The sequence below is a fragment of the Copidosoma floridanum genome, unplaced genomic scaffold, assembly GCF_036245765.1.
Source record: "Copidosoma floridanum isolate Cflo_tuat_1 unplaced genomic scaffold, Cflo_Japanese_pri ptg000004l, whole genome shotgun sequence".
NCBI lineage: Eukaryota > Metazoa > Arthropoda > Insecta > Hymenoptera > Encyrtidae > Copidosoma > Copidosoma floridanum.
In genome coordinates, this window is record NW_028321881.1 from 15,554,316 (window position 1) to 15,577,609 (window position 23,294).

A 23,294-nucleotide genomic window follows, 5' to 3' on the forward strand; every position below is an offset into this window, starting at 1 on the left:
TAATAATAATAATAATAAAGACAATAATTATAATAATTCCAAAAAAAAGCACTTTCGTTGAAAAAACTCAATTCATTTAAATCTTTCCGTTTGTAACCAACAAAAGCGTTAATTTAATAAGCATCTTAGACAAAATAGTCTGGTATGCTCTGATATTTTTATAAAAAGCTAAATAAATCGTTACTAAGCGACCACTTTTGATGAAACAATCTTGTACGTCTAAGACTTCTTAATTTACATTTGTTATAATGGTAATTAGTAAACAAGTGCAAATAATAAAAATGACCCAGTATTATCTTGTCTTTTCATATCGTTAATAAAAAGAAGTGTCAATTAATAATTAAGCACCGTAAATGTTATAATCTAATGCACTCTAGTCTTTTCATTTTGAATTACTCCATTGTTAATCAATAACAAAGTGCATTTGACGAAAAAATCGAGTAGGCCCAAGTCTTTTCTATTTGCATTTATTATTACCTTTAATAATAAGCAGGTGCTTATAAATAAATGACTGAATACGCACTAGTCTACTCATTCGTTAAGAATGAGATTTTAACTATTAGGCAAGCACGTTAACAAAATAATCCAGTGCGTTGGAGTTTTTGAGTTCATCACTAATAATAGTGCTAATTAAGTTTTTTTTCAAAGCTATGTTGCATTCACTGGGGCATCAACCAATTTAGACTTTATTCATAAAGTCCTCAATAAATTAATGAAGAAACTAACAAATTATGAATACAATTGAGGCTCACAGATTTGACCCTAGCTAGTTGAGGTCAATGGATTAAAAGTAATAAATGTGGTCAGTAACGTATACATTGGAAAAATTTAATAATAGTGTGACTCAATGTGTGTAGGTTTTCTGTCTTATTTATATATTTATCGTCCAGAGTTACATGTACATACAGCATTTCGGAAATTAATTGTTTCTTGTAATTTGGCTATCTATCGAAAATTATAGTATTCTCGCATTTAAAAATATGATTGTTTGAAATTTGACGTACAGATATCACAGACTTGGTTTTGTTACTATTTTCATGTTCTCTTCTTTTAACTTTAAGTACTCTTTTTATTTCACCTGTATATTTTGGAGAGTAGTTGTTTCACAAAATTGTATGTGCCACGTTGGTGTTGTCTATCTTTTTTGTGTTATGTTTTCCTGTTCATGCAATGTAATATAATTTTTTGGTTATTTCAGGAATAGCAATGATTATGTAATTTTTTTAAAATGTCTTATATTTTCGACTATGTAAAAAAAAATGGCAAACTAAGAACATTGTTCTTTTCACATATTTTGGATGCATGATTTGAAAATTTTTTAGTCTTAATTTTCCTGAATCTTTTCTTTATCTATTTATGAATGAAATATGAAAGATATTTTTTTTCTGGCAACATCTATCTTATAATCTTAATGTTATCACTATAAAATGAATAATCGGACAATGTTATAGCTCTATCTACTAGATTATGTATAACATTTATCTTCTGGTATTCCGTACGGGCTGACATAAAACTTGAAAGTCTATTATTAGATGCTTGTTTGCAGAACTAATTTGTATGTATATTATTATCTACTTTAATCAATGAGACCTCGAAAAAAATTAATACGGAAATAAGTTCATATGTCATAAGTAAATTTTGAATGTTCACCATAATCTTTAACAATTTCAAAAACAATATTGATAATATCATTTTTATGTGAGTTATTAGATCATTAACATATGTACATTAAAAGAGCAACTCCATAACGTACATGTTTTACAAACTTTTTCCATGAAAATTCACACATTCATCAAGCACGAAATTCACAAAAAAACGAGAGATTACTGACTCCATGCGTGTATCAAATATTTAATGTTAAGTGCTACTGATAAATGTGAAAACTTATTTTTAAATAAGAACTTCGTTACATTGATAAAAATCTGTAAAATAAATTTTTTGCGCTTAAACAATACAGCGTACACGTCTCTTAAACTCTTGAGAACAAGATAGTATGGAGCATTCTTAAATAGTGACAGAACCTGTAACGAGATTGATACACCATCATGAGGAGTTCTTTTGTTTTTCATTCTGTTACTAAAATCTTAACTGTTGATTGCATCATATTTTGATTTTGGGATACAATCAACTTGAGTTTATTAAAAAGAGCGTGAACTATAACGTATTGAAATTTTAGCAAATTTTTTTAAGAACAACAATTTTATTTGATTTGTATGAGGTCCTTTATTATTATAATATTGTAATCTTACGTTGATCAAACTCACACTTAATTAGTACGTTTTCATAGATTTTCTTCTTTCTTCCAGTTTCGTATGGCTAGTTTATTAATATATCAACTAGGTAAGACATAGAAAAGTACAAACTAAGATTAAGAATATGAATCTTCTCACATATGTATTCCATTTCTGGTATTCTAAAAAATTAAAGTATTTTATTTCTAACATAAATTATTAATGATGAAAATTTTTTATCACTTAATTGACATAGTGCGTTAAATGCATACGAAATATCTGCTGAACACTGTCAAAAAATTTACAAAACAAACTACCACAATATAAATAATTATAAAAAAAATTATGAGGAGTGGAAAGAATAGGTGAGTTAAGAAGTTTCATACTATTATGAATTAAAATCCTTAATGAAAATTAATTAACATTTAATAATTCATACAACACAATCTTTCTTCTAATATGTTTATTTTTTAAGTTTGAATTGTACTTTGATGAGATTTTTTTTAAATCCCTAATTGTAATTTAGGTTTTAATATTTTGTAGTAAGTCCAGCAGTTAAATTTTTTATTCGAAAGTGCTAGTAACGTGACTTACAAATAGCAGCTGAGTTTTACTGATATAAATAAGCAGACATAAGTAACAGCAATGTTCGTACAGTTGTCAAAACAGACTTAGTAGAACCAAGTCACAATGTATGGGTGGTAACACCAGAGCTCCTTACTCTAAAATTAACTGTTCTAAGCGTTTTTTACACAATAAAACTATTTCTGGAAATAAAATATAATGGAATGTTAGCAAGTTTCACAATTGTCAATATAGTAAGAACCCTTGCAATTTTTTTATCTGCATAAACCTTCTGTTATTTTTATATTTAATTTTCACGCACTCTGTGCACTTATCCTTCTGTACCTAAGCCATTTTCTTCGATTGAAAAATGAGTTTGTTAATTATTCTAATAATCTGAGAGTTACATAAAATTATTTACCACTCGCAAGTAACTTAAAAATAGCAATGTGTATTGTGTGTAACGGTGAACAGCACTTTTCACATGATTTATTCTCTATGTGCACGTTTTAGCAATACCGTTTTTCTAAATATGATTGTGGAAATACATAGCCTTTTAAAAAGGGTGAGGGGGTGTGAAAACTGTGAGGGGGAATGATGGTTGGTGAGAAAGGTGAGGAGGGGGCTGTCCAAAGTTACACTGGATCAATTTTACAGAGTAACAAAATGATTTTTAACTAATTCTAAGAAAGGTTGAGGGGTAAAAGAAAAATAAAAAGGTTCGAGTGGAGCAAGGATAATACTAAAGTAAAATAAAAAGAAATATATTTTATAGAGGAGCAAAAGAAGCTTCACCTTGTTTTGAGGGGTGGCTTAAGAGAAGTTGGGAGGGGCTAGAAGTTAGTAGAGTAGAAGAGTGTTAGAAAACCCTCCAAAATATCTATTTAACATTGAAAAACCATTTTACACAAGGGCTACTTCGTTATTTTATGTGCTCCACGCGTCAACTCTTTACTTACAGATAATAATAGAACTATAATCTTTTCTGAAATTATTTTGCATTTCCATTCAACTACCAGAGAGATCAGATTTAAAAGACTACAGCATTTGTTAAAAAAAACTATTTTGGTAAATGGTATTTTAAAATTCTGATCTTATGTGACGAAGACTCGGAAAATATAACAAGCTGCCTTTAGAGAAACATAAAAAATAGGGTTCAGCTTGAACGTTATATTAGTTGCACTACATTCACATCAACGTTTTCTCTCTTACAATGGTAACGCTTTTCTTATCTCTACAATCTTTTAACGAACAGAAGCAAAATAAAGACTTTCACCTGTATCAATCTTATAATTATCTTTTCTGAAGCACCAGCTGTTTTAACTCTATAAATTCAATCCTTAAACTAAAAATGTTTAAAACATTTCAATTCAACTGTTCTACGCAACAGTTAGTCAGCTCACGGCCACTATTGAGAATGCTTTCCTCATATCCAGCATTTACAATCAATTTTTTCTAATAAATTGGTACATAGTTATAAGTAACGTAATAATTTATTCACTCGCTGACCCCCATTCCTACTCGCGACAATTGCCATCCTGGCACTATTTTCCGCTACAACCAAATAGATTGCTTACTCTATACAGATATGAACGAAATATTTACCGTTAACTTCTTATCTTTTTTAGATAAATTCAGGTATTACTTTACAAGGCTCCCTTCTTAGAACAAGCAGTGTGTCATGTCTAATATATTTCTAAATATTGCTATAATCATTTGGTTAATTGAGCACTCCTTCTTTCTTTCACCAGGGTCTACGCAATATCAGTAGATGAAATTTGGTTTTTTATATAACCGCGTCAAAGCTGCCTCTTTGTATAAAGTGTACAGTAATTCTTGCACATTTTTCACAAAAAATAAAATAAATAAACACATCAAACACTTAGTTTCGCATTATTTAATATGATAAAGATAAAATTATGTAAAAAGTTTTCTTAAGTGAATTTATTTCTATTATCCATAGTTTTTTCTGTCTGGGGTTTTAAGGGCCTATTAGCTTTTGAAAATACAAAAAAAAAATTTTTTTCGATGGAAACATCCGATGTAGTTGAAGAGAAATTAATTTAAAATTATAATGCTCATTTCATATCCGTTCTTATACATACGTATATCTACCTTTCTATGTTATACAGTTAACTAAACAAAGCATTCAAGACAACCTTCAAAGATCTTCGTCGACCCTCGATAGATCCACACTTAACTCCCATTGATCCCCCAAAAAATAAAGGAAAAATTTTGTCATTTTTTGCTTATTATGTCACATTACGATTTTTGTCCAAACCACCCACCGTTCCCCCCCCCCCAAAGACCCTACACAGATCCAACACAGAGCTTTCACTGACCTTCACGCATTATTGCTTGACCCTCCATAGCCCCACTGCCATTACCGCTTTCCGGCAATCTGACCGAAACCCTACCGGTCTTTATGAACCATAATATGTAAACAGACACGTGTGGGAAGTATATTTATATATAATTTTCATTCACACATGTGTAGTTTTTTGAATTTTTAATCGACAAATATATACAAACATGTATACTTACCTATATTGTATAGTTGTTTACGTGAGGCATTCATATATAAACCTCCTAAAATATAACACAGTCACATTATAAGATACATAAAGTAGATTGATTATTAAAAAAAAACTATAATTCAATTAAAGAGAGTATCAAAATTTTTACAACGATTACATAAAAAAAAAAAACAAAAAAAAAAAAATATCCAAAAAGTGCAAAAATCAACATGACATTACACACCTTGACAAAACTACCAAGTTATAAAATAATTTTTTTTACTAAAATTTGGTCACCAAAACATACCTTCAATTAACCATTAACACCACGATGTGTTGCTATTATAGTTTTAAATTCAAAGTGTGAGAAAACTAGATGAAAACTACCCCTGTGTGGTGAAAATCCGGAACTGGCCCAAAAAAATATTTTTGTATAGATCTCGAGCCCGATAACAAACGTAATCACTGTCGGACACAAAAAAATGTCAGCAAACGGCCCAAAAGATGGTACAAATGGCTAAAACAAGTTTTTTGCTTCTACCGTAGAAGCTGTAATATAGACAAAAAAACGTTTCACATGAAAACAATGCGCTATTTCAAGACAAACAAAATTAGCAATGGTAGATCTAAATTGTGCGTGCCATTTTTCTACAAACTAGCAAAAAGTGCCAATTTCGCCCTGTTTTTTGGCAGCTTTTAACTAGCGTTTTCATTAATATTTTTACATAAAATTTTAACTGAACGAGATACTAAAATTTTACCGATGTTTGATTAAGATCTCATTAAGATAGAACATTTTAAAAAATGGCTCTATGTGGTCTGACAACTTTTTTAGAGCCGTTTATCGCATGGACCTTTTTTTAGTTTATTTGACGGTTTGCAAAAAGTTTGCATCCGATGGTCTTAAAATTGTATAGGGTTATTAAGAGTCACAAAACATATATTTAGTTAAAATTTGATGCAAAAATATTAATTAAAACGCTAACTACAAGGTGCTGAAAAACAGGGAAAAATTGCTACTTTTTGGCAATGTCTGAAAAAACGGAACGTCCAATTAAGATTTACCGTGGCTTATTTTGTTCATCTTGAAATTGCGCATTTTCTTATGTGAAACGTTTTTTTTTTTCAGAACTACAGCTTCTACGGTAAAAGCAAAAAACTTGTTTTAGCCATTTTTACCATTTTTTTTGTGCTGTTCGCTAACATTTTTTTGTCCGAAAGTGATTACGTTTGTTACCAGGCTCGAGATCTATACAAAAATATTTTGTTAAGCCAGGTCTGGATTGAGCAGTCAAAAATCTAGTTTGCTCACACTATCAGGACTTTCAGAAAATTTGGATTTACTCGTATGTCTGTACCCTCAAAAAATACAAGATAACTATACTAAGAGAATATTTTTTAATGAGCTTGTTTATTTTATTGATCAGACGGTAAGTCTATTTCATTTTTTTTCTAGAGTATTGTTAACATGGTACTAGCTACATTAAAAATAACTTCAATAACAGTAGGGTACTTACTATGTTTTAATATTATGGAAACAGACTGTCTTACATATTAAATCACCAGAACTTAAGTCTATTATGATATGGGGAGAGATTGACTCAAAAATTACTTATTAATTTTTTTAACGTAATATTAGACACATCGATTCTTATTATTTAAGATATGATCAGATAAGTTTTCAAACTGAATATCATAAAGGGATCATTCGATGCAATCACTTATAAAGCATTTAATTTTTCTAAAAATCTTGATACAAAGGGAAAAAATTGTAAATCTTTTCAGACTCCTATTTACATCTATTGAAAGTCTATAATATATATAGAAGCACTATCAGGACAAAACAGCCATAATGAAAAAATTGTACTAGATCAGAACTATTTATATTGGTAACGGGTTGTTATAAATGGGAGAAAATTGAAGTAAGTTTTATACAAATTTCTAAAAACACGACAAAAATGATATTCCCAATAAAAAAGTTAGACTATTTTATTTTTAATCATTATCGATTAAGATAATATTAAAAGTATTTGTCGTAAAGTGATGCCATCCGTCTATATAATGAAATCTCAGAAAAGTTGTCGACATTATGGAAATGTTTCAATACTCTCTTAAGAAAATAATACACCTGTGAAAATTTGATTTTTGCATCAATTTCTTTGAGTGCCGCAGAACGTACAAAACTAGTCCTTAAACACATTTTTTATGGTCCTCTTGTAAGAACTCGTCCTCGTATACTTTACTTTAATCAGGAGTTTACCAAAGGTCCCGACAACCTATTACAAACGTACTATTTTTCAAAATACATTCCAAACAAACCTTTACCTGCAATATGGAAAAACAAACTACATATTTGTTAAACATCTCACGAAACTTACACGAATGAAAATGTTTTAGAAGATAATAAAATGGTTGTACCTTATAGAAAATGTATAGATATAATATGTTAATATAATACTAACGTTAAACGCTATGCATCAGACAAAAGTACAAAATAAGTTTATGACTACATTCATAGAGGTAGTGTCATAGCATACATTGACATTTAAAAGTAAAAAGACGAACGAACATACTTGGGGGCTCTTTTTAATACGTTTGATTGAAATAGCTAGATAACATTTAATCAAGAACAATCTTAGAAAACAGAAAAGCCAGGGACGTAGAAGTTACAGATAAAAAACTAAATACCCTTAAGTGGTTCTGGAAACGCTGACGTCTTTGTCTGTTTAAAAAAGAACTTTAACCTTAAGACAGACTACACAGCTTCTTGTTTGTAGTATGAAAGTAATGTTATGTCAATTAATTTTATTATCTTTTTATGTTTTAGTATGTCTTTAAACTACACTGAGACTAAAGTTTTGGTGGTATAATATCCTTACCATACAACGTACAAAATAAGAAAAACATCATTTGTTTCTTGAAATTTGTTCAGTGAATCTGATATTCCTAACGAATTATTTATCTTTTGGTTTTTTAACTACCTTTTACGTAGACAAAAAACACAAACTATAATTTTTAATATATCATTTTTCAATAGCAAGTTTGTTTGCCACGACCTAGCACGTGATTGTGCAATCTCCTCACCTTTACGATGGGAATACTTGAAAGGGGCTGACATAATCTATGCAAGTGGAACAGAAGGCTAAGATAAGGGTAGGTGTAAATTAAAACGCAGAAAACAATGTCATTAGCTGAGTGGTCCTTTGTGCTTTGTAGTCTTTTGTAGGTTACGAATTATCAAGTAAAATTCTTGATTTGTCTGGTGCTGCTAACGATTCAGGCCCATTTGTCTAAGTAGGTACTGGTGATTTGATAATTGCCCTGTAGTGTCCGAGTGTAAGCCGCAGGAATCCGTCAGCAATGATGAATGCAGCAAGATTAGTTAGTGGATTTCTTCGTACAATATCTGGTAGGCCATATGGAGTTTGCTAAGAAGTGGTTGAGAAGGTCTCTCAGAGCTGAGCACTGAATGACTAGGGCCGCAAACATGGCATATTTGGTGGATTGTTAGCAATAGCTGACAAGAGTATTAAAAAGCTGTCTAAGCCTAGGTCTCAGCTAACTCCAAGTTTGCTAAGAGGTTGTCTGCACTAAACTGGTGCCAAGTAGTGTGTACACGCTCGTCTTCAACAAACTTGTCAAGTAGCTTGGGGGTATGAACCACCCATTTCTAGAGTGAAAATGTACCAGAGCTTAAAAGTCTGATTGTGTGGTTATCGAACTGTCACAATATCGTAAGGGCTAAAAACAGACCAGAGGTCGGACAAAGGTACTCCGAGTACCAGCTTGCAAGAAAAACGATGCGAGCTGCTATTAAGAACAGCAAAAAGCAGTGCTGGCAGACTCTGCACCAGGAAGTAAATAACGACCCCTGGAACAGAGCATACCAGATAGTGATGGAAAAACTGGGAAGACTTGCACCAACTGCAAACAAAGAAGTGGATACCATAAGACATATCGTGGATAAGCTATTCCCGACGTATCCAGAACTTGAGAATCAAGCAGACTTGGAGCTCATAGAAGATGTACCTTTATTTACCCAGAAGGAACTGGAGCTAGCAGCCGGATCGCTTGGAAACGGGAAAGCTCCTGGACCAGATGGTATACCGGCAAAAGTCATTAAGATAGTGGTGGCAAAATATTCACAGCTGCTCTTAAAATTATCCAATGCATGTTTGCGGAAGGACTTGTACTCAACCCCCCGAAAAAACACACGGTTGGTACTGATTGATAAAGGCAAGGGGGAGCCTAACTCTTCGTCATCTTTTAGGCCATTATGCATGCTGAATACGCCTAAAAAGTTATACAAAAAGCTGCTTAAGGCCCGTCGTCTACAGGCTATACAAAACGCAGGAAAGTTATCCAACAAGCAGTAGGCATTTAGAAAAGGAAGGTTTACCATAGGACAGTACAAGAAGTAGTAAAAGCAGTTCTGAACACTCGAGACCTCGTGTTCTTCTAGTGATCTTGGATGTAAAGAACGCTCTCAACCCAGTAAGATGGTAGGACATGCTTTACGCTTTGAAATACACATTCAGAAAACCAGACTATCTCTTGAAAGTACTGAGAGATTATCTGAAGGATCGCTTTTTGACCTATACGACAACACAAGATGAAACAAAGAAAAAAATAGCTGCAGGGGCATTCCAGCGATCCATACTTGGACCCGATTTCTTGAACGTGTCATACGACGGACTACGCTGTCAGGAAGTGCCAGAAAGGACAATCTTTCTGAGATATGCTGACGATTCTGCTGTAGTGATCGTTGAACGCACGATGGAATTTGTCCAGATACGTCTTAACCAGGTAATGTTAAGAGTGCTCCATGGATGGAGAATCACGGACTCTAAGTTGCAGGAGGGAAGACGGAGATGGTACTGTTGACAAAAGAAGATACCATCATCCCCCTTGAGGTACAAGAAGAAGGATGACGAAGGATGCCGTAAAATACCTAGGGATGACGCTGGATAGAAAGCTAACGTTTTGGAGCCACCTTATGCAAACAGCAGACAAAGCGGCGGCAAGAGTAGTGGCATCAAGCCGAATCATGCCGAGCGTTAAAGGTCTAGAGCCTGCAAAATGCAGGCTCCTGATGTTTACGGCCTCGTCTATTATTTGGTACGGATCTGAAATACGGGGAGATGAAATGACTGTCAAAAAAAGAGAGTGAAAATCGGCCAAGTTCGAAGAATAGGAGTTCGAAGAATTATATTGAGGATGACAATAAAGACAAATGTGATAATGATAATAATGATACAAATGATAATAATGTTGATTATGATAGCGATAAAAATGACGATAAGAATAACAATGATAATGATATTGATTATGATAATGAAAATAATAATAAGAATGATGATAATGATAAGATGATATTAAGTATGTAAATAAAAACGATAATGATATAGATAGTAGAAAGTATGATGCGGATAATTTTAATAATGACGATCAAAATAACAATGATAATTATGATAATAATAGTGATAATAACACTATTTAAAATGATTACATGAATGTTAGTGTTAAATGACGAATCGTTTCTATTTAACTTTATTATTTACTCAAAGCTGAATGTTCGTGGACTTGAGTCTTATGCTCTTTGACTTCCCACGGGTCCAGCAGTATGTCTATTTATTCGGTGGTTTACTTCACTTAGTTTTACTTTACTTTACTTAGTTTACTTTACTTACTTAACCTTTAATTCTTTCATATGTATGTGTGTGTATTGAAACAATAAAATATTAAGAACCTAGTTCTATTTTTCTTGCTTGTATTATACTTTATTGATGTCAATTAATCGTCCGTAGTTATTCACTCTATTCATTTATAGCCACTGCAAGTAAATCACTTCGATAATTGAAATTGCTTTCTGTTCACTTGGATTGTTGTTAAGTATTTTATTTTTATTGAATTTGTTTACAAACTGATCATACAAAGTGATAAGGAAAAAAAAACAGTTAGTCCCATTTTAACAAAAATGTGTAACAAGCTATCTGTTTAGTGAAGTACTGCACTCGATGAGCGGCAGCAGGCTACTAACTAAAACGCCGCCCAAAAAGTGCACCTAATACGAAGTTTAAGTCCAAATATCTCTGTCTTATTTTCTATCAAGCCGTTACTTCTTGACGTCATGTGTTTAGGTTTAGCGGCTCTCTGTAGTTGTCAGTTAACACTTCTGAGAGCCTCGAACTACGCAATCAGCTTTGCAAGGCGACGACTGTCGTTAAGGATGACTTTTTATAGAGTCTTAAGACTTTATTATGTTAATCAAAACATTATTAAATAATATAAGAATAAAAAAATTTATTTATTTACGCTAGTCGTCACTTAACATATGATAATAATAACAAAGATGTTACTAATGAAAATTATGATAACAACAATAGTTATGATAATAATAATAATTATTATGATAGTAATAATATTTATAATAATAATTATAGTACAAAAATTAATGATAATAATTATAAACACAATTATTATGATACGAACAGTAAAAAAAATTATAATAATGAAAGTAATGCTAATGGCGGTAATAATAATAATTCATTATGAGGATGATAATAGTTGTGGTGATAACAATAATATTAAAAAAATTAAAAATAAAAAAAAATAAAAATTCATAATAATAATAATAATAATAATAACAATAATAATAATAATAATCATGACAATAAAGATAATAATAAGGATGATACTGACGTACATGATAATAATGATGATGATAACAATAAAAATTCTTATAATGATAAAGATAACAGTAATAATAATAATGAAAATACTAATAATAATAGTGTCAGTGATGATAATAATAATAATAACAATAAAGTCTGTTAATAGGATAATAATGTTAATATAAATGATGATGCTTATGCTTACAATTACAATGATAGTAACGACGATGATAATAAACGAAAATGATAATGATAAGAATGTTAAAAGTAATGGTGATATAAATTATAATGATAAGAATGATAGTAAAAAGGATGATAATGATTATGATAATGATGTTGATGATAATGATAACAATTATAATGATGATGATAATAATGATGATGATAATAATGACGATGATATTGATGATGATGATGATTATTATTATTATTATTATTATTATTATGATGTTGGTGGTTGTTGTAGTTATGATAAAGATGTTGATGGTGGTAATGTAGATAATAATAAAGAAAATGATGATGAAGACAATGACAATACTATTAATAGTGATAGTAGTGAAGATATAATGATAATATTAATGGTAATTGGAATTATACAAAATGTCAATGATAATGAAGATAATAGTGTTGATCATGATCATTATGCTACTGATAATAATAATATCGATGATAATATTGGTAATATAGATAATACCAACAATGATGGTAAGAATAATTATTATAATAATAATGTTAATGATGGTTATAAAAATGATGACAAAGATTATGAAAATTATGAGGATGATGACGTTGATGATTATAATGATGTTGATGCTGATGATGTAATGATAATGGTGATAATAATAATGATTTTACTATGCTGATAATGCGTTAAGGGTAGGCTATATTGATAATTAACACCATGTTGCCTTTGCTTTAATTCATTTGCAAAAGTGATTTTTCAAAGGGGTTGTATAAAAGATAGGTCTTTAAGGTTTTGTGGAAGTACAAGTTATTTTTATTATACTTCTGTAATATAAATCCTGACGTTTAGATTAAATGTAAATTTCTAATAGTGAAAAAGAATTTTTTTATTAAGCTAACAGGGGTTTGAGAGGTTTTTGGAACAGGAACAATGCTGTCGATGTTATTTCTTATAATATAACGATACTAGTAATATTAATACTTTTAATTGTAATAATCGGTTTTATATGTGTCATTACATTATTGATAGTTATTATAGTAATTTACCAAAATATCTCATAATAATGATGTTGCTTATAATTGTTGTCGTACATATAATAATTAGAACGAATGCGATAATTATAACATCGATATTCACAACGCTAAGAATAAAAATCAATACCAATAGTGATAATGATAGACATTAAAGTTATGACATGGATTACTATGATGTTGATGTGAATGATGACATTGATTTTATGAATTTTATTATAATATTCGTAGTAATAACGATGATCGTAATAATGGTTATCAAAATTGTATTTTTTAGTATAATAATAATAATACGTATGACACTTATATAATAATAATAATATGTAAGATTTATAATAATTTTTTATATTAATGATAATAATGATAATACTAAGATTTATGAGAACATAGCTTCTATTGACCGTTGCCAAATACTGATTGAAATTATGTTAATATTATATATTGAGTCTTAATAGTAACGTTTATAATGATAATAACCACAATAATAGTAGCGATTTTGATAGGTTAAAATTCGATATTGTTAATGAAAATACTGTTGCGATACCGACATTATCTGATGACAACGACTATGATATAGATGATGATGATTATACTAAGAATGATCATTATACAGTTGGTCATGAGTAATATAAAGGTGATGATTATGGTTTTATCAGTTATTAAAAATAATAACAAAACCAAAGACAGTATACATGAGAGTTATTTCAACTTTTTTTATAACGATAATAATAATAGTGATGATTAAAGACCATTTAGGATTGCTATGATAACTAGTGAATTTAAGTAATTTTTAGAATATTTACCAAAATACTAATCATTATTATTATATCAATAATAATTAAAAAAAAAAATACCAATCACAAGAATGAGAACAGTACTGATAATAATAAAGTCATATAATATTGATTATATCCAATCTTATATACCTTTTTTGTTCTTACTTTAATATAGAGTGAGTACGGATAACTAGTACTTGTTGGTTTTAATTTTTTTACCACATAAATTGTACAGTGGGTTGTGTTTAATTTTTCATGTTAATATCAGTGTTCAAATTTTCAAGTAAAATGTCCTCTTTTTAGAATAATAGAGCTATGACTTAAACATCCACTTATTAATTGCGAAAAAAATGTTCGTAAGTAGCTATTCAAAATTTATACTAGACAAATAATCTATAAGCTTTGCTGACTGTTAATCAATATGTGTTAAAGTGTTAACTTAGTCATTCAAAGTGGTACTTTTAAAATCATGCTGCAAGTTTTCATAATAAAGTAGAATTCTTACACATACTATATAATAAATATCTTACTGCGGACAGTATACTTAACTTTGACTGATGTTGAGTCCTGATAAGAGTGCGTTTTTTACAAAAACAGATTTTTCGATCGAGATTCCGGGTCACAGCCTCTTATGAGTAGGAAACATTTAGATTGATCTTTAATTATAAGAAGTTTTTTTTATGCAAGTACTTTTATGGCAGAGGTGTATACTTGGTTGGTAAAAATAAGAAATAACTTTAACAATCAGCAAATGATGAATGATACGCTTGTCATATTCTTATTGTTCTTTCTGTTACTTTAATTAAAAAAAAAAGAAGTAATAATGATATTTGAAAAAATTCTTACAATTTCTGCTCGAAATTTTTTTTTTAATGAGAAATTTAGACGAGTTTTGTAACGTAAAAGATTTTATAGCATTACACTTTATAGATAAAAAATACTACGTCTCTTCGAGAGTTCAAACTAAGGTAAGATTAGTTATACTTTCTTATTGTTTCTCCATGTGACGCAAATTATTTCGTTTCAATAAAATTATTCTCCTGGCTAGCCAGCAGTCTTGAAAACGTGGGGCATCTTGTTCACATTAACTTATTTTTTACGTTGATTCCTAGTAAATAACTAACGAGTTCTTATTAGTAAGAGAAAAAACCATTTTATTATTAAAAGTTTTTTTTGCGATATAACAGTTCTTTAATTGGTTTTTTAATTATAATATACATGTCACTTTGAATAACATTCAATAACATTAGTTTCTAAAAGTCACTTGACTTCTGGAGTCTTACTTGCTGCACAAAATATTCATTAAACTTTTAACTTCTACTAAGTCTTATCTCTTCTTTAAAAGTTAAGCATCAACCATTTAATAGCCCTCCATTAGAGGGCTGCTACTATCTAACGATTGAATTTATGTACTATACATGTTTTTTGAACACAGATGTGGGTTATAAATGTGAGACCTCATTTAAATATTATAAATTTAATTATTTTTATGCTTACTAAAAATTATTACACTTTCATGCACAAATTATGTACTTGAATTCTATAAGTGTAGCATAAGCACAACTGATAATAAATGTAAAATCTCCTTATACAATTCAAATGACATGCATACATGCTAACAACATGGAATCATATTATTTCAAAAATTCCAGCTCATCTGATTCGTATTAGGATGCATAAATACGTTAGTTAATCAAATTATGTGAGCTGTTAAGAAAAAATAGTTTTAAAAGTAATTTTTCTAAATCTTACCTGTAGTAATAGTGATTGATATATTTTACTGTACATCCATTCAATATTTTTTATTAAAGATACATGTAACTCCTTTATTAGCATATCATATTTTATGATCAATCTTTCAACAATACTAGAAATTCGATTTATCAAGCCACCTTTTAGAATTTCCGTTATCAATTCTGATAAATTTTTATGTACATTTTTTATTATTTCTACTATCCAAAGTAAAGAGTTTCGAACTGCATCTCCAGACTCACCCATCACTTCCCAAATTTCTCTTACAATGTTAGGCAACGATTGAAAATGATCACGTAGAGACAATTCATCTATTATTTGCATTCCAATTGTAACAATATCATTGATGTAAAAATCATTAGCATTAAATGAACTATTTAAGTATTCCTTAAGTGTATTTAGGTCCTTCTCAATTTCCTTTAAGTCACTGCAAACATTTGACATATTTTAGTTAAGACTAAAGATTATACAAAAATAGTAGTATGAGTTGTAATAGTAATAGTTGTAATAGTTGTAATAGTAGTAGTAGAAGTAGTAGTAGTAGTAGTAGTAGTAGTAGTAGAAGTAGTAGTAGTAGTAGTAGTAGTAGTAGTAGTAGTAGCAGTAGTAGTAGTAGTAGTGATAGTAGTAGTAGTTGTAGTAGTAGAAGTAGTAGTAGTAGTAGTAGTAGTTGTAGTACTAGAAGTAGTAGTAGTAGTAGTAGTAGTAGTTTTTTTAGTAGTAGTAATAGTATTAGTAGTAGTGTAGCAGTAGTAGTAAAAGCAGTAGTAGCAGTTACAGTAGTCTTAGTAGCAGTAGTATCAGTAAAAGTAGTCGTGGTCGTAGTAGTAATAAAATAAAAATATTTTCATAACGTTTGAAAGGCACAGAAAAAAATTGAGCTTAGACACTGGATGTATTTAGAAATGTTTTATATAAAATTCATGTAATGTTTCTTAAATTTGTACAATCTTTATTAATTCTTATTTTTAAAAACTCAGCTTGACTATTATACCATAAAATAAAAGACACATGAATAAAGAGTAAATAAACTTTTATCTATAAATGTACGTCTAAAATATGTTAGCTTTTTATTTTTACTAATGCATTATAACAAAGCTTGACTTGTTTTTCAGCTAGAAATTCTGCTTTTAATACTTCTGTCCTACCAAATGGTGTTTTTTGTGTTAACACGTGTGTAAAATGAACTTCTATCTTGTTTATTGAATGTCACTGCTTCCTAACATTGTAATGTTTTCAAAGGTTCATTAAATAATGTTAATTTTTATATTCGTAACGATACTAATATTTGATATTATTAAAGATCTCTTTAGGCCATGGACTTTAGCTCTTGTATCCATATTAAAAGTGTCTTTATTTTATTTAGTTATAAAAATTTTTGTCTAATTGTAATGCATTGCTAATATTTTTTGTGACGTCTACTCAAGTGGTTAAACAAATTGATGCATCAGTAAACGCAAATTTAGGTCCTTACTTGCCGGTGTATCTAAGTGATGAATAATGCTTTCGTTTAAAGGGTGCTTTAATTTTCACTAGAAAACTGAATGGGTTGCCAAATACACACTTCAGTGAGTTTGTGTTTAAAGGGCAATTGACATAGGCTTGTAGTTAATTTTAGTGTTGTATTGGTGGTTTAGGGACAAAATTTTAAAAACTTTTTCACGAGTCGTTAAAAGGTTGATGAGATACCGTTCCTTTTGTTTTTCTTAACTATTCACAAGAATCATCAGTAGAGTAATTGTTTTTATTTCAGGAAGCTGTGTGTAGTACTATTTTTCTGTCTAAATTAGACTTAGTAGCGGAAAATTTTGTGTTATTAGGATTATAATAGTAAGATGTATTATTGTGATTATTCAGGTTGACACCATCACATTTTACTTTTGTGTGTGCTAAAAATTCAAAAAATATTATGTCTTGTTAATAGCATGATTTTCCAAAATTCAATTTATTACGTCTGCACTTATAAGTAAAGAGTGAAACTCGTATATCCATTCTACAAACATATAAATGCAGGTTTGATTTTTCGGAAACCAGCCATCAACTCAATGGCCTTATTTGCTCTTACTTATTGTATGTTCATCTTTTAAATCGTTGATTTGGCGTTGCTATTTCTTATCAAGTAATATGTATGAAGTGACTCTGGCCTGTCATACTTGAACTGATGTTAAGTTTAACTGTATAAATTTTTGTTTAAGCAATGCAGTAGTTGCGTATTACAATTTGTCTTCTTATCTCATGTCCATGTAAAGACTTTTCACATACGTCAGTCTATTTATTTTTGTTTTAAAGGAAATTGACTAATTACAGTTAAAAGTTTGTTTTTATCAATTATAATTCTTAATTTCTAAACATGTGAATTGAGAAAAGAAATTTGAGTGATAAGTAAGTTAGGAAGTAGTATAAGTTATTCTTGTACCTTACAATGAATTTATTAGTAAGATGGTCAAGCCAAAAAAAATTGACTAATGATTACATATTTACATCGTTGCGTCTAGCAATACAATTCACAACATGCCAAACTAACCTCAGATATGCAAGAGCTCGCGAGTAGTAAGACTCATTTGTCACTAGTCGAACAATAAACTGCATTAGATGATAAGACTTTGCGGTGCTTGTATAGTTTGTGCAACAAATGTAGACAAACGAGGGCATTACCCACAATTGGGACATTTAAACCGTCGTAATAATGGAAGGTATGACTTGTGGTAGTGTGGTACGTTATCTATTTCGTTGATGTTCTTACTGTCTTATTTTGTATCGGACATATCAGAAAAAGTTTGTTTGTTTAGTTAGTTTCTTCATCGAAAATTCTCACATTATCCCAATCAATCTCATGGTTGTATGTAATTTGATATGCATCAGGGACAGAATCAGGTTTTTTGTTTTGCCTGTGCTTATTTGTGTGAATTTGAGTTGCTTGCTTTGTTTCACCGATGTAAGACACCAGACAATTTTACAGTAAAGTTTTAAAATTATGTTGATCTCTTTCAGATTGTCCATTTTATCTTTTTCCAAATAAATGACGCCGTTAAGCTTATCATACATAAGAGATTATGTGTAAATGCAGTAACATTTTTAAATCAAAAATCTGTTATTGAAATTGCTGGTACATGGTGTACGAGTTTTGCATATAGTAAAAACATTCAGGGTCTTAATATAGTTGATAAATTTGTCTCTTTTTGATCTCACTTTAACATTTTCAATGATAGTTGATAAATTACAAATAATAGTTGTTACTGAAAGACTTTTTTTAACCTCTGCAACATTATAACTATGATATCTCTTACTGATTTTAGATCATCTAACTAGTTATAAAAAAAATATTGTATTAAATTTGACTGATCGAACCACTTTTGCTTGCCAATAAGAGATATCTGGTTGTAAATTTTGTAAAGGTAAAAACCTTTCGATAAGTAACAATTTTTTTTTTATAATTCATGAACGAAAACTCACTAACTATAGTAAGATTATCCTAAATATTAATCCTGATATAAAATCACTATACCATATACTGCTAGAAATTTTATTAAAACACCTACCATATTAAGACCTTATAACATTCACACATACCCTTTTCTGAATAATCGGCTCAATGGCGTCATTCATTGAAAGGAAACTAAAACGGACAATCTCAACGAGATCAACGGTGTATATAAATTTTACTATAAAAACTGTTTAAGATCTTATGTCATTAAAATAAATAGAGCAACTAAAATACCCACAAATAAACACAGAAAGAACAAAAAACCTGACTCTGTCGATTATACATACCAAATTACGTACAACCATGAGTTTGATTGAGGTCATATCTTCGCTTAGTAGAGTAATGATTTTGTATGTCTACCTTGGTTGCACAAACTATATGAGCACTGTGAAGCCTCATCATATAATGTTGTCTACCATTTGACCAGTGATATATAAGTCGTAATACTGATAAACTCTTGTATACCTATAAGGTAATTTTAGCGTATGGTGAATTGTATTGTTAAACGTATCGTTGTGCATATTTAGCTGTATTGAATTGTCTTTTAGCCTGATGAGGCTGACTCAAATAGTCAGCAAGACGTTGCTGTATTAAACTGAGAATTACAAATACTGTAGATGTTTTTATCTTTTAATTTTTGCATCTAACTGATCACTAATTAACTTCCGTCTTGAATAAGTTATGTTTTATCTAATAATTTAATGAATCAAGTAAAGTCAGAAATAATCAAGTTCTACGGATAATATAAGTTATATATTTTTAAATTATAATTGACAACATATCCACAAGTTTAAATTTATCATGTCTCAACATATTTCTAAGATAGATGGTTAGCCACTACTTGCACCCACACAGTCACAAGATCTTACAAAGTTGACTACACTGATGGTTGTAATATAAGATGAGAGCACTTGTAGTGATGATAATGATTAGGCTGCTACTTTTGCAGTCGAAACTGAGGTCAACGGCCCTTTTTCTTGTTCTTCTTTCAGTCACTTTCAAGGTAAGTCTACAGTGGCCTGGTTTCCTCGAGCTTTTTTCTTACAGCTGAGTCACTGAACTAAGTCTTAATTGGTTCTTAATCAAAATGAATGTAAATTGAGAATCTCTTTTTCGTTGCATGAGCAGACGATGCGCAGACACATAAGAAACGTGGCGACACTGCAACATATCGCCACCGATCTTACTATGTATATGTACTCTGACCATTAGGGTTAGGTGCCACGAGGTAAGTATAAAGACTTTCTGCTTGTGTTCACATTTACAATCAGGTTATGTATACGACAACAGAAGTGCTGAATAAAGTAACAAATTTAAAAAATCTTAGATTTGTGAAGAAAAAAGTAGCAATTAAAAACACTAAAGCTTATATCAAACTATGATAGAAGCGTAAATACAATACTTAAACAAATTATTTAAAATAATTTTTGCTATTAATGCTGCTACTAATGTCGTTCTTGAACTTTTAAAAGTTAAAGAATTTCACCAAAATTACTTTGATAATTTTATTATATGCATACTGTTCTATTAAACTATTTAATTTTCAAACATATAGCAAAAACTATCGTATATGCATATTGATTCATCATAGAAGTCGATGACCCCTACAAACAAAATACCAACACGATTTTTTTGCCATATTTTTATTTATTTATTAGCATGTATTTATTATTTTATTTATTTACTTATAAATGCAAGTTTATTTAGGCAAATTTGAGTTAGGCTCTTTTTCGTGACCGTCGTCTGACTGTTCTGTACTCAGTAAGTAACAGGATGTTGCAGTGTTGCCAAGTTGCTTGGGGCGTCTGCTTCTCTCTCGGCGGAGGCCAGATGAGGTGTTATTAAAATTATTGTTACTCAATAATCAATATGAAAAGACCTATAAGACTTGTACTTATTTTTTTCCTCAGAAGTTAGTTTATTACACAAGATTTTTTGGGGAAAATACTGCGAAAATTCGTTAAGTTATGCTCGAAAGTGTGCATTTTTTTGCCAAGATTAAAGCTATAGACATACTGCACTGTTAAATCGACAATCTTTAAAACTAAATAGTTCGCAATTAAGTAAGGAAACACCTGTTGCAATTTTGCACACGTGTAAATAACACTTTCATTTCACATATACTTCAATTTCAGCGAATTTTTACGAAAACTACTATACCTGGAGATCGTTTTTAAATTTGCTCGAAATACACGTTCTAACATGCAGCTTAATCACTAAATAGACTCTTTCATTTTCTTAAAAGACACAACAACACTAACTTCTTAACCTTTATATGCTCACCATTTTATACTCAGTTAAAAGTACTGGATTAAAGATAAAAGACGAATATTAGTATGCGCAAGGAGTTTTTATACTCCTGCACTTATTAAGAATACGTCAGGGTAAGGATCTAAGCTTTTAATCAGAGCTTAACCTTCTCATTCTATATTTACAGCAGTACAATCTTGATGCAATAATTATACAGAGATTGATGGTAAAAATAGCTAATCTCTTAGATTTTACATAAAGTTTAAGGTACTTTAAAAATCGTGAATGATATTTGTTGTGGATCATACGCAGTAATGTATGTTACAACTGTTGATTATTTACACACTTGGGTATGGTAATATAAAATAATCTTCTAAGATAAGTGCTTTATAAGATTGTTAAGAGATTGCAAGCATTGTTTAAGTTCTGGGTCAGTAGTTTCTTTCAAAAGAAATAAGCTGTATGCCGTACGATTGTAGCAGAAGGTATGAAAATTGCTCAACACTTACTTTTTAAGATTTTAAATTGAAGTTAGATATTTTGAAGTAATAAATATTATTTGTATGACATGGGATCTTTCTCAGTTTATTAAAAACCTGTAACTGTTACTCTTGCTTCAAATGCATTTGTATCTTTTTTTTTGAACTGCTATTTCTCGTGTAAAATCTTTTCATGTTTTAGCTTCTCAACTACATCCCACGTCTTATTAATGGTAAGATCTTTTTTTCTCATGACTTCTTACCATTTTTCACTTTCTTTTTAACTTAGCACCTTTTTGAAGACTTGCGTGTATTTTCATTCATATTATCAACGTGTATCTAATGTGTAACTTGACATGTATATTTTTTAAAAGGAGTTTTTTCTTTCTTAATTTTCTAGTTTTTAATTTTTGCTCTTTATTCTGAATTGCAATTTCTTATATCAAATTACTGTCTAATTTTTCCCATTATTATTTTTATAAAGTATCTCTCAAGCAAATTACTTTAATTTTATCTTCTTATACTTGGACAAATCCAGTTGCTATTACTTTTATGTTAACTTGTATTCTTAAACCATACTCAGCATAATTGACTGATGTTTCTAATTTAGTTAGTGTCCTTTTTTTTCTTTTTTTTTTTTTTTGAACATCTGGTTTACGTACAAAAATCCTACTTCGACGCTGCTTCTCCTTTACTAAATCTGCCAAGTGCCTAGTAGGTACCTGCAAAAAACACGGCAGGTAGCCACTAAGTCCTCGGCAGATACATGGAGAGTGTCCAGCATGTATCAACCAAGTATCTGGAAGGTAGTCACCAAATGCCTGGCAAGTTCTTGAAAAGCTCTCAGCAAGTGTCCACTAAGCATGTACTAAATGTCTGTCAAATATTCACCAGGTATCCACTGAGTGCCAAGCAGGTACCCACTATGTACCCCAAAGGTACCTATCATGTGCCTGCTTAGTACCCGCCAAGTACCCTTTAAGTATCCTTGCATCTGTCATGTATTAGTCAAGTATTGTAACTTACTATAACTGTACGAATACATTTTCTTATTGTTATTTATTTAACAGTTACTCCTTGAGAACTGTCTCTCATGTGTTGTGTTACTATGCATATATAAATATATACATAAATATATACAGCATGATATGTAACGGTGGCATTTCCCGAGAACCGCGTGTAGAGCGATTTTTTCTGACGCGAACCCCGTTGGAATTAATTTTTTAGGGCAAATAGCTTTTAAATGGAAGCCGATTGAAAATACGTTCCAAACTACCCCTAAATGGGGTTGGAAAGCTGTAGCGCGCCCGCATAAACTCGCGACGTTGCCACATTGTTATTGGAGCTTAGTCG

General features: G+C 30.3%; 1 protein-coding gene across 1 annotated transcript in view; it reads right to left on the bottom strand.

The window, feature by feature from the left end:
• Nucleotides 1-23,294, bottom strand: part of Apoltp (Apolipoprotein lipid transfer particle) — a 2,496,658-nt gene that overhangs the window by 522,780 nt on the left and 1,950,584 nt on the right. The window contains exon 30 of the mRNA XM_089596186.1: nucleotides 15,729-16,155. Coding sequence (XP_089452312.1) covers nucleotides 15,729-16,155 — 427 coding nt within the window. The remainder of the gene's footprint in view (nucleotides 1-15,728; nucleotides 16,156-23,294) is intronic.